Here is a 15,867-nt window from a genome sequence, read left to right on the forward strand (position 1 = left end):
TAAATTGAAGAACATTTAAAATTTTAATTAAACTTTTGAAGTAATAATTTCAGGTGTAAGAAACAGCACAAAGACAGCCCACATGCCCTTTCCCTTTATTGAACCTGATAGTACTGGGTTAGTGAAAAAGTTCCTTCGAGTTTTTCCATAACACCTTGTGGAAAGATTTGGCCAACCCAATAATAGTTTATGAACAACAGGACAAAATGACAACCAGGATACTGACATCGATGCAGTTAAGCTACAGGACGTTTGTATTGCCACAAGTTTTCTTCTGTCGTCCAGGACCTTTTTTGAGTGTTGGCTCTGGGCAGCGCATTTGTCAAGAGTGGAAAATCTAAGGCGGTACTCTGAGGCTCATCCAAGTGCAGGGTCTGCACCTAAGCTTGAGCATCTTCTAAAATTTTGTGTTCTAGACACCATGTTTCCTTTACATAGTCCTAGTTTTGGTTTGATGAGTGGTCATTTACTTTTTTTTTAAATTTAAATTTATTTATTTTAATTGGAGGCTAATTACTTTACAACATTGTATTGGTTTTGCCATACATCTGTGCTAGGAATATCTTGGTTAGCACTTTGAAGGAAATAGTAGATACAAAGGAAATCTGAGAAGGGTCATATGAAACACAATCTGTGGACTCATGAATCTTTGTCCTCACCGCCAGCATTTCAGTTTATGGTAATCACTTAATCATGTGAGGTTTCACATTGTGTCCAGCGGTCGGCCTGTCATAGGATTCACGGCTCAGTTGGGAACTTTCCAACAGTCTCAAGAGGTATGTCTCAGAAATTACACCTCCCACTTTTTACATCGTGCCCCCAAACTAACTTTTCCTCTTGAAAAGGCATTTTGGAGATTCTCTGGTGGTCCAGTGGTTAAGAACATACCTTGTGATGTGGGACTCGGGTTTGATCCCTGGTCAGGGAACTAAGATCCCACAGGCCACAAAGTAACTAAGCTCATGCACCTGCAACTACTGAGCCTGCATGCTCCAGTGCCCACATGCTGCCGCTAGAGAGTCCTTGGGCCACAACAAAAGACCTTAGATGATAAAATGAAGACCCCACGTGCCACAAATAAGACCCAACCCAGCCAAATAAATACATATGTTAAAAAAGAAAGAAAAGATATTTTAGGCAGGATTTTGTTTCCCATTTATGCTTAGATATTTTAATATCTTTTATAAATACTGTCTGAGCACAGAATATAAAGAAGCAAAAGTGACCTGGCGGGCATCATGGTCTTGGTGGAGTGCCACAAGGCAGGGTGGGGATAACATAAGACACATTGCAAAGACATGATGAAGTAAGCAGGAGAGGTCTTTGGGGGCTTCAGCTACCAGAGAAAGCCCTCAGAAAAGGTAGCATTTTAGCTCAGTGTTAAGAATAGGCTGATATGGGCTGGTGAAAATGCAGAAAAGATATTGTGCTTGAAGGGATGGCGTGAGTAGGTGTGCAAAGGTGAAAATGAGCGTCAAGTTCGAAGGACTCAAAGTGAGTGGGTTGCCAGCCTGGCTGGTGGGGAGATTTATTCTGGGGAGAACACTGGGCTGGCAATCATGAGGCATGGCACCGGAGAGCCCCGAGAGCCAGGCTGAGGGGCTGGTGCTAGTACTTCCTGAGCAATGGGTGTGGGACAGTGTGCAAGTTGCGCTTCATCTGGCACAATAGCTGAGTGGGGAGACACTGGAACTGGGGACACAGGTCAGAACCCACAGAAGAGATAACTGGAAATAGTTGGCCATGGGTGAAGAGAGAGGAGAGGAAAGAGTACCAAAAAAAACTCCAGAACACGTGGCTTTGGTGACTGAGAATGACTGAGGGGACCTCACTCACCAGTCCATCTTTTGTAGTAATTCTGCCTTTCAAATGTCTCTCTTCCTTCTCCAATGAAATGCTTTCTCCCACTCCTGCATGCACAGATCCTGATAGCTACAGTAATTACCCCCCCTCCTCTTCTCTAGTCTTGCTTTACTACCAAAAGCACTAAAATCTTGTCAGCTATGAAATGACCTCACTTTGGAGAGTAATCACAAATATGCAGAACACCTTGAAGTTCTTGTCATTTTCCCACTTCTCTTCTTTCCACAAATTTTGATCTCATGTTTGGAATGAAATAACAGCTATTTATAATTTCAGTCATAGATGTGTTTTCTCTCCCATTTTTACGGCCAGGCAGTGAGTTAGGCAATGGCACCCTACTCCAGTACTCCTGCCTGGAAAATCCTATGGACGGAGGAGCCTGGCAGGCTGTAGTCCAGGGTTGCAAACAGTTGGACACGACTGAGCGACTTTATTTTCACTTTTCACTTTCATGCATTGGAGAAGGAAATGGCAACCCACTCCAGTGTTCTTGCCTAGAGAATCCCAGGGACGGGGGAGCCAGGTGGGCTGCCATCTATTGGGTCGCACAGAGTCGGACACGACTGAAGTGGCTTAGCAGCAGCAGTGAGTTAGGGGTTAAGTCCATGAGTCCCTTTGCCTGAATTCACCTTGAATTGGGGTTTTGCTTTTGAGTTTATACTAAAGGCAGAAATATCCTTCACCTATTATTGTCCTTTGTTGTTTAAATAGTGCCTTTATTAAGGTTGCCCCATTTGAAACTTTGCTGAAAAATCTTATGAAACAAGGCAAGCAGGTGTTATTTTTTAATAGATGAGCAAGCTGAGACTGAGAAGTAACATGTTCATTTACACAGATACCGAGTGTCATAATTGGAAATAACAACTAGGATCTGGTTATTTAATTACTTCCAATATACTAGATGCTGTTGCAAAGTCAAAGAAGTTCATGACATGATCCTGAGTCTTATAAAATTGGGAAAACCAGGCATTAACATGTGAATAGTTGAATTACATCCTGTGGTTAAGTGACCCACTAGATGGCAATAGAAGCAATGAACAGAAGGTATGTAATTAATTACCATGTCATAATATGATGGCATAATATGATATGATGTACAAACAAGGGAGGATTGCCTACAAATTAGAAAATATTTGAAAACAATATATCTGACAGGGGGTTAATATCCCAAATAGGCAAAGAACTCATACAGCTTAACATTGAAAAACAAATGTGCATTGAGGTTTGACAGAAAACAATAAAATTCTGTAAAGCAATTATCCTTCAATAAAGAATAAATAAAATTTTAAAAATGTGTATAGGACCTGAAGAGACATTTTTCCAAAGAAGACATGGTTAGCAGACACATGAAAAGATATTCAACATCACTAATCATCAGGGAAATGAAAATCAAAACCACAGTGAGGTGTCACCTCACACCTGTGAGAATAGCTATCATCAAAAAGACAGCAAATAACAAGTGTTGGCAAGGATGTAGAGAAAAGGGGACCTTCACGCACTATTCATGGGAATGTAAATTGGTACAGCCACAAAACTGGATGGGGATTTCCCAAAAAATTAAAAATAGAACTACCACATAATCCAGCAATTGCATTCCTGGGTATTTATCCAAAGAAAATAAACACTAATTTGAAAAGTTATATGCACCCCTATGTTCGCTGCAGTACTAATTACAACAGCCAAAATATAGGAACAACCTAAGAGTCCATCAATAGATTAATGAATAAAGAAGATATGGTATGTCTATGCAATGGAATAGGACACCACCATAAGAAAGAATGAAATCGTGCAATTTGTGGCAACATGGGTGGACCTCAAGGGTATTATGCTAGGTAAAATAAGTCAAACAGAGAATATAGAATCAAAATAAATGAACAAACATAACAGACAGAAACAGACTCGAGGATATAGAGAGCAAACAAGTGGTTGCCAAAGGGGAGGGCAGTGGAGGGATGAGTGAAATAGGTGAGGGAAATTAAAGAGGTACAAAGTTCACATTATCAAATAAATGAGTCACAGGAATGAAAAGTACAGCATGGGGAACATAGTCAGTAATATTACAATAAATTTGTATAGTGACAGATGGCAATCAGACTTGCAGAGATCATGGTAATGTATGAAAACAATGAATCATTGTGTTGTATACCTGGAACTGACATTGTAGGTCAGTTTTTGTTGTTGACAGTGTTGTAGGTCAATTATACTTAAATAAATAAATATTTTTTAAATTACTGGGGAGAAATAAGCCAAAGTTTTATAATGTCTGTTCATAGATAAAGGCATTGTGATTGGTTTTTTCTTTATATTTTTATATGTTCCTCATATTCTCTCTAAGAGAGAATTTAGAGAATTAGAGAATTCTCTAAGAGAATCTGTACAGGATTTCAGTCTTAAATAAAAAACATTTTTAAAAGCTTAAAAAAAATAAGGGAGACTTGTGCCCATTTGTGGGCTCTGTGTTTTAAAAGAGGTGCTGACAATCTTGAGCTCATCCCAGGTGAGACTCACTGGGATCTGAGGAGCCCTAAGGATCCAAGATGAAGGGACAAACTCTCAGCAGGAAAAATTCAGGGAGGACTTTCGCTCCCTCCGCTTAGTGGAACGCCTGGTGTGTAAAAGGTGCTTCTTCCCTGAGGCCCCAAGACTAAGCCAGGAGCTAACAAACAGAAGTTACAGGATAAAAGACTACAACTTCATGTAAGGAAGGGCTCTCCAACCACTAGAACACCAAAAATATATAGAACAAGCTACCTGATGTAGTAATAAGCTCCCTGTCGCTAAAGGCAACCAACATGGGCCAGGTCAATGGTTATATAGGATGTTGTAGTTTGTGTGCTATCGAATTCAGAAGCAACACAGTCATGGCTGAGAGGTAGCATAATGCAGGGTTTAAGAGTGCAGGCTCTGGAGGCTATACCGTGCTCACCCCCTGGAACCTGGCTAAGCCACACAGAGGCCGTGTGTAGGTGTATTGGCCACCATCCCAGGTGAGGCATCAGTTGCCTGCTGACATCAACCTCTAGGCATGTGATTAGGTAAGCTTTCAGATAATTCCAGTCCTTCAAGTTTTGAATCATCACATCTGATACCAACTGGAGCAGAGATAAGATGCTCTACCAAACTTTGCCCAAATGACAGATTCACAAGCAAAATAAATGTTGCCATTTTAAACCACTAAGTTTGGGAATAGTTACATATCACTGAATAACTGGAATGCAATGTTTATGTGATGTTCTGAATTGCCATTGATCTTCAAGGCTACTTAACAGGTGCTGAGTCAAGTAAAAAGAGGTATTATTTTCAGAAAGGGAATTGGGTGCCTTGGGCTAATGAGAGAAGAGAAGGTTTGGTGAAATAGTTGGGAGAATTTCATAGAGGATTTTGGGCAGCACAGTGAAGACTAGATCCATGGCTTTATAACACCCTCCCTCGCCTACATGGTTATGTGATTTTCTAAGTCTTCTGGAGAAAGTAGGTGCTGGATCCTGGCATGAAGGTAGAAGAGACTGTGATGGCAGGCACAGAAGGAGTGGTGGTGGACTTGGGAAACACACCACCCGAGGAAACAGAACAGACGAGCATACTGACAGAACGTGGTCCACTGGAGAAGGGAATGGCAAGCCACTGCAGTATTCTTGCCTTGAGAACCCCATGAACAGTATGAAAAGGCAAAATGACAGGATACTAAAAGAGGAACTCCCCAGGTCGGTAAGTGCCCAATATGTTACTGAAGATCAGTGGAGAAATAACTCCAAAAGAATGAAGGGATGGGGCCAAAGCAAAAACAATACCCAGTTGTGGATGTGACTGGTGATAGATGCAAGGTCCAACACTGTAAAGAGCAATATTGCATAGGGACCTGGAATGTTAGGTCCATGAATCAGGGCAAATTGGAAGTGGTCAAACAAGAGATGGCAAGAGTGAACATCAACATTCTAGGAATCAGTGAACTAAAATGGACTGGAATGGGTGAATTTAACTCAGATGACCATTATATCTACTACTGTGGGCAGGAATCCCTTAGAAGAAATGCAGTAGCCATCATGGTCAACAAAAGAGTCCAAAATGCAGTACTTGGATGCAGTCTCAAAAACAACAGAATGATCTCTGTTCATCTCCAAAGCAAACTATTCAATATCATGGTAATCCAAGCCTATGCCCCAACCAGTAACGCTGAAGAAGCTGAAGTTGAATGGTTCTATGAAGACCTACAAGATCTTTTAGAACTAACACCCAAAAAAGATGTCCTTTTCATTATAGGGGACTGGAATGCAAAAGTAGGAAGTCAAGAAACACCTGGAGTAAGAGGCAAATTTGGCCTTGGAGTACGGAATGAAGCAGGGCAAAGGCTAACAGAGTTTTGCCAAGAAAATGCACTGGTCATAGCAAACACCCTCTTCCAACAACACAAGAGAAGACTCTACACATGGACATCACCAGATGGTCAACACCAAAATCAGACTGATTATATTCTTTGCAGCCAAAGATGCAGAACCTCTATACAGTCAGCAAAAACAAGACCAGGAGCTAACTGTGATTCAGATCATGAACTCTTTATGCCAAATTTAGACTTAAATTGAAGAAAGTAGGGAAAACCGCTAGACCATTCAGGTATGACCTAACTTAAATCTCTTATGACTATACAGTGGAAGTGAGAAATAGATTTAAGGGCCTAGATCTGATAGATAGAGTGCCCGATGAACTATGGACGGAGGTTTGTGACATTGTACAGGAGACAGGGATCAAGACCATCCCCATGGGAAAGAAATGTGAAAAAGGAAAATGGCTGTCTGAGGAGGGCTTACAAATAGCTGTGAAAAAAAGAGAAGTGAAAAGCAAAGGAGGAAAGGAAAGATATAAGCATCTGAATGCAGAGTTCCAAAGAATAGCAAGGAGAGATAAGAAAGCCTTCCTCAGTGATCAATGCAAAGAAATAGAGGAAAAGAACAGAATGGGAAAGACTAGAGATCTCTTCAAGAAAATTAGAGATACCAAGGGAACATTTCGTGCAAAGATGGGCTCGATAAAGGACAGAAATGGTATGGACCTAACAGAAGCAGAAGATATTAAGAAGAGGTGGCAAGAATACACAGAAGAACTGTACAGAAAGATCTTCACAACCAAGATAATCACGATGGTGTGATCACTCACCTAGAGCCAGACATCCTGGAATGTGAAGTCAAGTGGGCCTTAGAAAGCATCACTATGAACAAAGCTAGTGGAGGTGATGGCATTCCAGTAGAGCTATTTCAAATCCTGAAAGATGATGCTGTGAAAGTGCTGTACTCAATATGCCAGCAAATTTGGAAAACTCAGCAGTGGCCACAGGACTGCAAAAGGTCAGTTTTCATTCCAATCCCAAAGAAAGGCAATGCCAAAGAATGCTCAAACTACCACACAATTGCACTCATCTCACACGCTAGTAAAGTAATGCTCAAAATTCTCCAAGCCAGGCTTCAGCAATACATCAACCGTGAACTTCCTGATGTTCAAGCTGGTTTTAGAAAAGGCAGAGGAACCAGAGATCAAATTGCCAACATCCACTGGATCATGGAAAAAGCAAGAGAGTTCCAGAAAAACATCTATTTCTGCTTTATTGACTATGCCAAAGCCTTTGATTGTGTGGATCACAATAAACTGTGGAAAATTCTGAAAGAGATAGGAATACCAGACCACCTGACCTGCCTCTTGGGAAACCTATATGCAGGTCAGGAAGCAACAGTTAGAACTGGACATGGAACAGATTGGTTCCAAATAGGAAAAGGAGTATGTCAAGGCTGTATATTGTCACCCTGCTTATTTAACTTCTATGCAGAATACATCATGAGAAATGCTGGGCTGGAAGAAGCACAAGCTGGAATCAAGATTGCCGGGAGAAATATCAATAACCTCAGATATGCAGATGACACCACCCTTATGGCAGAAAGTGAAGAGGAGCTAAAGAGCCTCTTGATGAAAGTGAAAGAGGAGAGTGAAAAAGTTGGCTTAAAGCTCAACATTCAGAAAACGAAGATCATGGCATCCGGTCCCATCACTTCACGGGAAATAGATGGGGAAACAGTGGAAACAGTGTTAGACTTTATTTTGGGGGGCTCCAAAATCACTGCAGATGGTGACTGCAGCCATGAAATTAAAAGACGCTTACTCCTTGGAAGGAAAGTTATGACCAACCTAGGTAGCATATTCAAAAGCAGAGACATTACTTTGCCAACAAAGGTCCGTCTAGTCAAGGCTATGGTTTTTCCAGTGGTCATGTATGGATGTGAGAGTTGGACTGTGAAGAAGGCTGAGTCCCAAAGAATTGATGTTTTTGCACTGTGGTGTTGGAGAAGACTCTTGAGAGTCCCTTGGACTGCAAGGAGATCTAATCAGTCCATTCTGAAGGAGATCAGTCCTGGGTGTTCACTGGAAGGACTGATGCCAAAGCTGAAACTCCCATACTTTGGCCACCTCATGCGCAGAGTTGACTCACTGGAAAAGACCCTGATGCTGGGAGGGATTGAGGGAAGGAGAAGGGGACAACAGAGGATCAAATGCCTGGATGGCATCACCGACTCGATGGACGTGGGTTTGGGTAAACTCAACGAGTTGGTGATGGACTGGGATGCCTGGTGTGCTGTGATTCATGGGGTCACAAACATTCGAACACGACTGAGCAACTGAACTGAACTGAGCATACTATTACCTGTTGGTATGCAAAGGAATCTAAGAGATTTTTTTCTAGATAAGGAAATCAGGATCAGGCACTTGGAAAACAACTGAACACAAATTGTTCAGTAGGGACAGTACAAATGAATTACAGAGAGAAAAGATTAGGTTTAGTGAGAAGACTATGAAAGAGTGATGAGTCCAAAATAGATTACTTGATAGTGAAGACCAAAAAAATTGAGACAGCATGGCTGTTTCTGTGTCTAAGAAGGGGAACAATAAGGCAGTTCTTAATGGTGAGAGCATGGAATCATGTTGGAAATTCTATCAGCAATACTATAAATGACAGTTCTCTCATTTTTTTAAAGAAGAAAGTTACAGAAGAAGGAAACAAGGGTAAGTGACCAATTCCCTAGTGATTAGAGTATGATAACGTCAGGATAGCCAAGGTCTACTTCCTTGGTGCTGTGAATGCAGGACAGAGGAAGCAGGCAAGAGAAGATCCTAGCAGGCAATTACTTGTCTGCCTCATTAAGGCATAATTTTCAGGCTATAAAACCAGGAAGAAATGATGTCAACATGGGCTGAAAGCTTCTGAATAGCAATTTCTGACTAGGCAAACTGAAGTGCTTACCTTGTTTATTTCTCCTTCTGCTCATTTCCTGCAGTGCACAGCATCAGTTCAGTTTTGTTCAGTTGCTCAGTCGTGTCTGACTCTTTGTGACCCCATGGACTGCAGCATGCTAGGTTTCCCTGTCCATCATCAACTCCTGGAGCTTGCTCAAACTCATGTCCATTGAGTCAGTGATGCCATCAGTTATCCTCCCTAGAAAAGAACAAAAAAGCAATTGCAGCATCTAGGGTGGAAGAGGACAGTATTAATCACAAGGAAGTTTGACAGAACAGAAGCCTCCCCAGGTCCACTCAGACCTTTTAATGCTTTTACACCCCCTGTAGAATATCACAAGTCCATGAATATCACACCATAAAAGAGGGAAGAAGTTTATTCGGAAAGTGGTAATAGCTCAGGACTGGCCCGTGTTTGAGTGTGTCTCTCCTTACCCCTGGTTGTCTAAATCAGGTCTTCTAAGCTGTCAGGAATGTTTTTTTTTTTTTTTTTCCTCTTTTGAGAAGAGGCTGCCTAAATGACAGTTAGCTTGGAAGTTGTACTTCGGTCATTTAATTGATCTTAAATTAAAAAGAAAGACAGCAGTGTGGTTTTAATTCTGACATTTATTATAACAGATAAGGATTCTAGAAAAAATAATGTCTAGTCTAGGTGGAATTGTTAGGCTGTGAGCTGGACTCGGGAATATTTCGTTTCTTAAAAAGGGAAAGGGAACCATGTTCCTGCTACAGCTTAACTTGGCTCTCAGTATAGGGTCTGGAGCAAGATCTGTGATTAACATCAAAGATAGCCCCATGCCTGTGATGTGAAGCCCTGGTGCATCCCTCCAGATGTCAGGTCCTTCTTCTCCCTACTGTCTAGCAGTTAGAGTTAAGTCTATATATCTTAGAATCAGGGACTGGAGGGGATATTAAAAGATCATCTAGGTAATTTCTCTGCCTTCAGGGAGGAGTAAAACAAAACCATTCTATATGTGTTAAACATCCCTTGTTTGTAAATCATATTTCTTTAAAGGGCTTCACAAATGAGCCCCAAGGGAGCTATTTAGAATTAATTCATCACTATCAGGAAATGGTTGAAGTGCATCCTCTCTCATTTCAGGTTCAGACTTCCCTTCTCATCCTTTGGTGAAGAGACACCATAGTTGGTTATTATCATCCTGATAAGAAGCCTTCCTATTCTTTGTCTCTTGTTCCTTGAATACATTTGTTTCTGAAAACTTGCTTCACATACCCTCAAATCATATCCATTACTTGATGCTGAGTCCTCCCTCCAGTTGGTGCTCTTCTTTAGTTAAGAAACCCAAACTGGGATCTGTATTCTAGAAAAAATTTGGCTACTTGACATCTAGGAGCAATGATCTAATGATCCTCCAGCCCCAGACATTCCTTCAGGACAACACTGGCTCTTTAAACCACAGCATGAGGATGGCCAATGGTCGTGTGCTGTCCTGTTGAAATTTATGCAACTGTTTCATCTTTCCCAATAACCCTCCCTCACCAAATGTTCCTTTCTTTCCCCTCCTTCTACCCTCCCTTCCTCTCGCCCTTTCTTTCTGAAGTATAATTGACATACAAAAGTGAAAGACAGTGACAGTGAAGTCACTCAGTCATGTCCGACTCTTTGTGACCCCATGGCCTGTAGCCCACCAGGCTTCTCGGTCCATGGGGTTTTCCAGGCAAGAATACTGGAGTGGGTTACCATTTCTTTCTCCAGGAGATCTTCCCGACCCAGGGATTGAACCCGGGTCTCCTGCATTGTAGGCAGACGCTTTACCATCTGAGCCACCAGGGAAGTCCATAGTTTCAGTTTTATAACATAATGATTAGATATTTATATAAAATGAAATGATTACCAAATTACCCAATTTATAGATTCATTAAAAATTTTAACACTGTGAAGGCCTAACAAAACTCATCCACAATCCAGATGCAGCCTCGGGACCAGCACTTTGCTACCTGTGCACAGTTGGAAGATTATAAGCTGATTTATACGAGGCCTGTGGCAGCCTGGTTTGCAAATGTGCTTGAAAAATACAATATTGTAAAGTAAAAAATAATAATAAATGGTTTAAAAAAAAGAAAAATGCTTCTTGTTACTGTGACTTCCCATTGTCTTTGATGGTGGCCATCTTCACTCACTTACTGAGTTTCCTCTCATTCCAGGTCCTTGGATGTGGTTCTGTTGCCCAAGCTGTTCTCAGTCGAGGACACTTTGGAGGAATCATCACTATCAATACTGGATTTTCAATGGCAGTTGGAATGGCCATTTATGTGAGTGCAGGTGTCTCTGGTAAGTACCAGAAACAATGACGACGACTACTAACTCAGCCATCCCAGTGTAACTATCACTGTTCTGGGTACTTAACTGTTTTAGACCTCAGCAGTCCTGCAAGAATATGTCTTTGATTCTATTTTTATAAATGACCAATTTTAAATGGCCAGTAAATAAATGCTAAGTGACTTGCCGCTTTGGCAACCTGTAGCAAGAGACAGAGATGAGGGTTGGAACTCAGAACTGATTCCTAAATCCGGCCACTGAATCGTATTCTGCACCTGTCAATACATTCTTTTATAAGCTCCATCTTACGCTTGAAAACCACTTCCCATCTATTCTGCGAATGGCCCGTGAAGATCACTCCAACAGAGGCAATTCTGTTGGAACTGCCTTTATCAGAGCAATCACAGAGAGCCCTGGGCCATTTGCAAAGCAGCTGGTGCTTTCATGGAGGTGCAGGGCTAATCAGGAGGTCTTGGTCCAACCCCGCCGCGAGTGGAAGACTAATTAAAAGCAATTCTCGAGGTTCTGAGAAGCAAAATGAAATGATACTTAATGCAGCCTGGGACCTTAAGAAGGAACTGTGAAAACTACCCACTTCCCAAAGGGTTGCGGAATCCTTAGCAGCCTTGTCTTGGGGACTCAGAACACTAAGGTAAGACAGTCGGTGATAAGGGAAGATGGGGACCCCAGTGTGCTGGGCACTGTACGGGGTGTTGTATACAATTTATCTCCTTTCTCTTCTGTATCATCTCCTCTCTCTCCTACAGCAGCACTCTGAGGCAGGTATTACTGTCCATTCTACAGAGAAAACTGGAGGCCTGAAGATTTTTGCTTTTTGCTTTGGGTTTGTGCTCAGTCATGTCTCTGCGACCCCATGGACTATATATAGCCCACCAGGCTCCTCTGTCCATGGGATTCCCCAGACAAGAATACTGGAATGGGTTGCCATTTCCTACTCCAGGGGATCTTCTCGACCCAGGGATCGAACCTGTGTTTCTGTGTGTCCTGCAATGGCAGGTGGATTCTTTACCACTGTGTCATCTGGGAAGCCCCCAAGGGGTTAAATTAATTGCCAGACATCTCACAGCTGGTAAAAAGGCAAATCAAAGATTTGGCCCAGGTCCCTGAGACAGCAAAGCACAGGTCCCCATTGCTAAACAACACTTCCAATGATCTATCATGGGAAAGGCAGTTTAGACAGGGCTGTACAGGTCCAGTACAGGGCAGGACGGCCCAGGGGAGGATCCTTCAGGTGAGTTGGCTGGACTGGTGACAAGCACTGCCATTGTAGCACTGAAGAATGACTCCCCAGACCCACTCAGAGCCTAAGGGGACTAGGTACACAGAACAGTCATTTGCTGGTGGGCTGCCGTCTATAGCATCGCACAGAGTAGGACATGACTGAAGCGACTTAGCAGCAGCAGCAGCAGCAGCCTTTCCATATCATATGGGCACTCAGATCCTGAGGCAGTCCAGGTTACAGATTCCCATGTATGTGGTTTGTTAGGTAGGAGCAGTGTTTCTGTTCAAACTCATGCCGAGCCTTTGCTGTGATCCCTGCACTCTACTGCCTACCCGAGATGCAAAAATAACCAAGAGGCCATCCTGAATGGGCCAAGGCTTGATGACAGTGCAGGCCTTGATAACAGAGACAGAATACCTTCTTGGCTTCAAACAAGCATGCAGAATGCTCTATTGCCTCCCCCCACACTCTTCCAACTACATTCAGACAAGTATGGTTTCCACAAACCATGCAATATAAATGTAGGCATATTCTCAGCTACTTTTTAAAGGTGGAGATGTGGTTTTGCAGTATTTCACCTACATAACTCCCTGAATTGAATATAATCAAATATTTACTTGGATAAATTGGTCCTAGACCTTACCAATGTAGCTGACACTTCACCACCACCGCTGTCAATGTCTGTTTGCATATACTGATATATTTGGAATTATCATGGAAGGAAAGGGGAAGAGACCAGCAGGAAGGAGAAGAGGGAATGAAAGATGGTGTGAGGTCTTCCCATCTGGCCTTTAGCCTGGGGTTGGTCAAGCCCCTATGCTCAGAGGAGTAAGGGGACGGTTTTCACAAAGCGCTGTTTCCGAGCAAGGCTTGGGAGCTGTCCAAATTGTTTCAGAGAGACTGTGAGATCCCCAAATCCAAGGAGAACAGTTTCTGAGCCTGGCTAATAGAAGGCAGCTATTGCTGTTGTTTAGTCGCTAGATCGTGCCCAACTCTTCGCAACTTGATGGGCTATAGCCCGCCAGGCTCCTCTGTCCATGGAATTCTCCAGGCAAGAATATGGAGTGGGTTGCCATTTCCTTCTCCACGGGATCTTCCTGATCCAGGGATTGAACCCACGTCTTCTGCATGGGCAGGCGGATTCTTTGCCCCTGAGCCACCTGGGATGGCAGTGTTGAGCTGGAGAAAGGGAACTTATTTCCCATCTCTGTTTGGAACTAAGTGCTATTCAGGCTCCCAGGGAAATGGGGAAACAGGCATAGATAACACCCTGACCCAATGATGACATCAGTGCAGACTCAGTATTGGCTTTAACAGCCCGGGAATAGGAGAGGAAGATTGGGGGTGGGGGAGTGATTCTCTCATAGTGGCTGCAACCAACATACTGGTTTGTGGACACTTGTGAGGCCCTCTTTGGGAATTCCAAAAATAACCAATGTATATTAGGCATAAACATAAATGGGAGCCCACTTTGTGGTCCAGACTGGGAAGGTCAGCTGGCCTCTGGTTTTGGAACATAAAGCGTTACTTCTCTGCACAGGAGTCACCTACCCTGCTCCCTTGTGAGCTTGCCAGGAGTCTGGCAATCCAGTCTGGCCAATCAGAACTCGCAGTGCCTTGATTATGCACCACCCCACACTCAGCATTTGCTCTGCTGACTTGTACCTAGACTAGGGCAGCTGTTTCTGATGCAGCATTTTATAGGCAATAAAAATCTCCAGAAAAGAGCAAGATTGCTTAATGAGAGCTCAAATAGTAGGATTATCTCCATCACAGAGTTGTCTGTGGGTGGCAGGGAGAAGGGGACTCGTCTAGGACAGAACCCTGAACCAGATCGCCTTGCTCATGTAAGACTTTCATCTCGGGCCTCCTCCTGGGCTTCAGCTCCACCCACCCGTGGCCCAGTTGTCTGTGGGTGGCAGGGAGAAGGGGACTCGTCTAGGACAGAACCCTGAACCAGATCGCCTTGCTCATGTAAGACTTTCATCTCGGGCCTCCTCCTGGGCTTCAGCTCCACCCACCCGTGGCCCTCTCCAACTCTAACACTCCTGTTTCTCCCACAGTGCTGCTCTGTCTTGTCCTTCAGGTAAGGGTGAGCCGAGTGATCACGCATCTCTGCAAAGAGAAACTCTCTTCATTGCTTTGCAAAGTGCCCTCCCAGACACACCCTCTCTGACCCTCAAACAGCTTTCCCTCTGTCGATGTTTGTAGCCTATCTCAATAAAGACATATGGATATTTATATCTCCAACTTTCATATCTTGAACACCTACTAAGTGCCTTTTGGTATGTGAAGGTCAAGGTGAATAATAGTTCTGGCCTCAGAGTGCTTTTGAGAGACCAAAAACATAAATCTTTTATGCTTTAAACCTACAGCAAGTTTTATTTTGGAAGAGGAGCTTGCTAAATAATAACTCTCCCATTGGCGGACTCATCTGAGGGGAGATATTTTTGAGTGGAGGTGATTTCTTATGTCCCCGGGTCCTTTCACACCGGCTCCCTCCAGGCTGTCTGGGTGGCGGTGACCCTCCAACTAGCCTCTGGAAAAGAGAAACAGGGCTGGCTCCAGGAACTTTTCCCCTGCCCTATGTGGTCCCCTCTTCTAAGCCCTGTTTCCAGCTTCCTAGTAAGCTGTACTCTTGCCAGTCTCCAGAATTATGACTGTCCTAGATTTAAAAGCAAAACAGAACAGGTGATGCGTGTGTAAGTCTTCAGGAAGTCACCTGTGCTTTGATGTATTGACATTTTCTTGTTCATATGAGCCCCTGAGGGGCAGAGTCAGGTGAAGACAGGGCCCTCATAGTTTAGCCAGCAGTCAGAATCCCTCCCCACTGCAAGCCCACCTTGGCTTAGAGATTCAGGAAAAGTACAACTTTCTTCCTGGAGGCAATGAGAGGAGGGAGGCCTCCAAAAACAAGCTTATCCATAGGTTCTGTGTGGAGTCAAATGGCAACGAGTCATCATCATCATCACTATCACTGCTTTGTTTACAGCTATTTCCATAACCCAGAGGGCCACATTTCGGTGTGGTTACACGGACAGTCACTCTAATCCCCCCAACACACACACTAAATGTCTTCTGTACTCTCCACATGTGTGTCCTTCATCCCTAGGAATCAAGCCCATATGTTCAAAGATGACTTTTGAAATTTTTTCACCTGCCTTCTAAGGCAGAGAAAACCTTTATGAACTTGTAAAGAAAACCT

General features: G+C 43.2%; 1 protein-coding gene across 1 annotated transcript in view; it reads left to right on the plus strand.

The window, feature by feature from the left end:
- Nucleotides 1–15,867, plus strand: part of AQP9 (aquaporin 9) — a 51,363-nt gene that overhangs the window by 22,745 nt on the left and 12,751 nt on the right. Inside the window, exon 2 of the mRNA XM_005685715.3 lies at nucleotides 11,305–11,431. Coding sequence (XP_005685772.1) covers nucleotides 11,305–11,431 — 127 coding nt within the window. The remainder of the gene's footprint in view (nucleotides 1–11,304; nucleotides 11,432–15,867) is intronic.

The sequence above is a fragment of the Capra hircus genome, chromosome 10, assembly GCF_001704415.2.
Source record: "Capra hircus breed San Clemente chromosome 10, ASM170441v1, whole genome shotgun sequence".
Classification (NCBI taxonomy): domain Eukaryota; kingdom Metazoa; phylum Chordata; class Mammalia; order Artiodactyla; family Bovidae; genus Capra; species Capra hircus.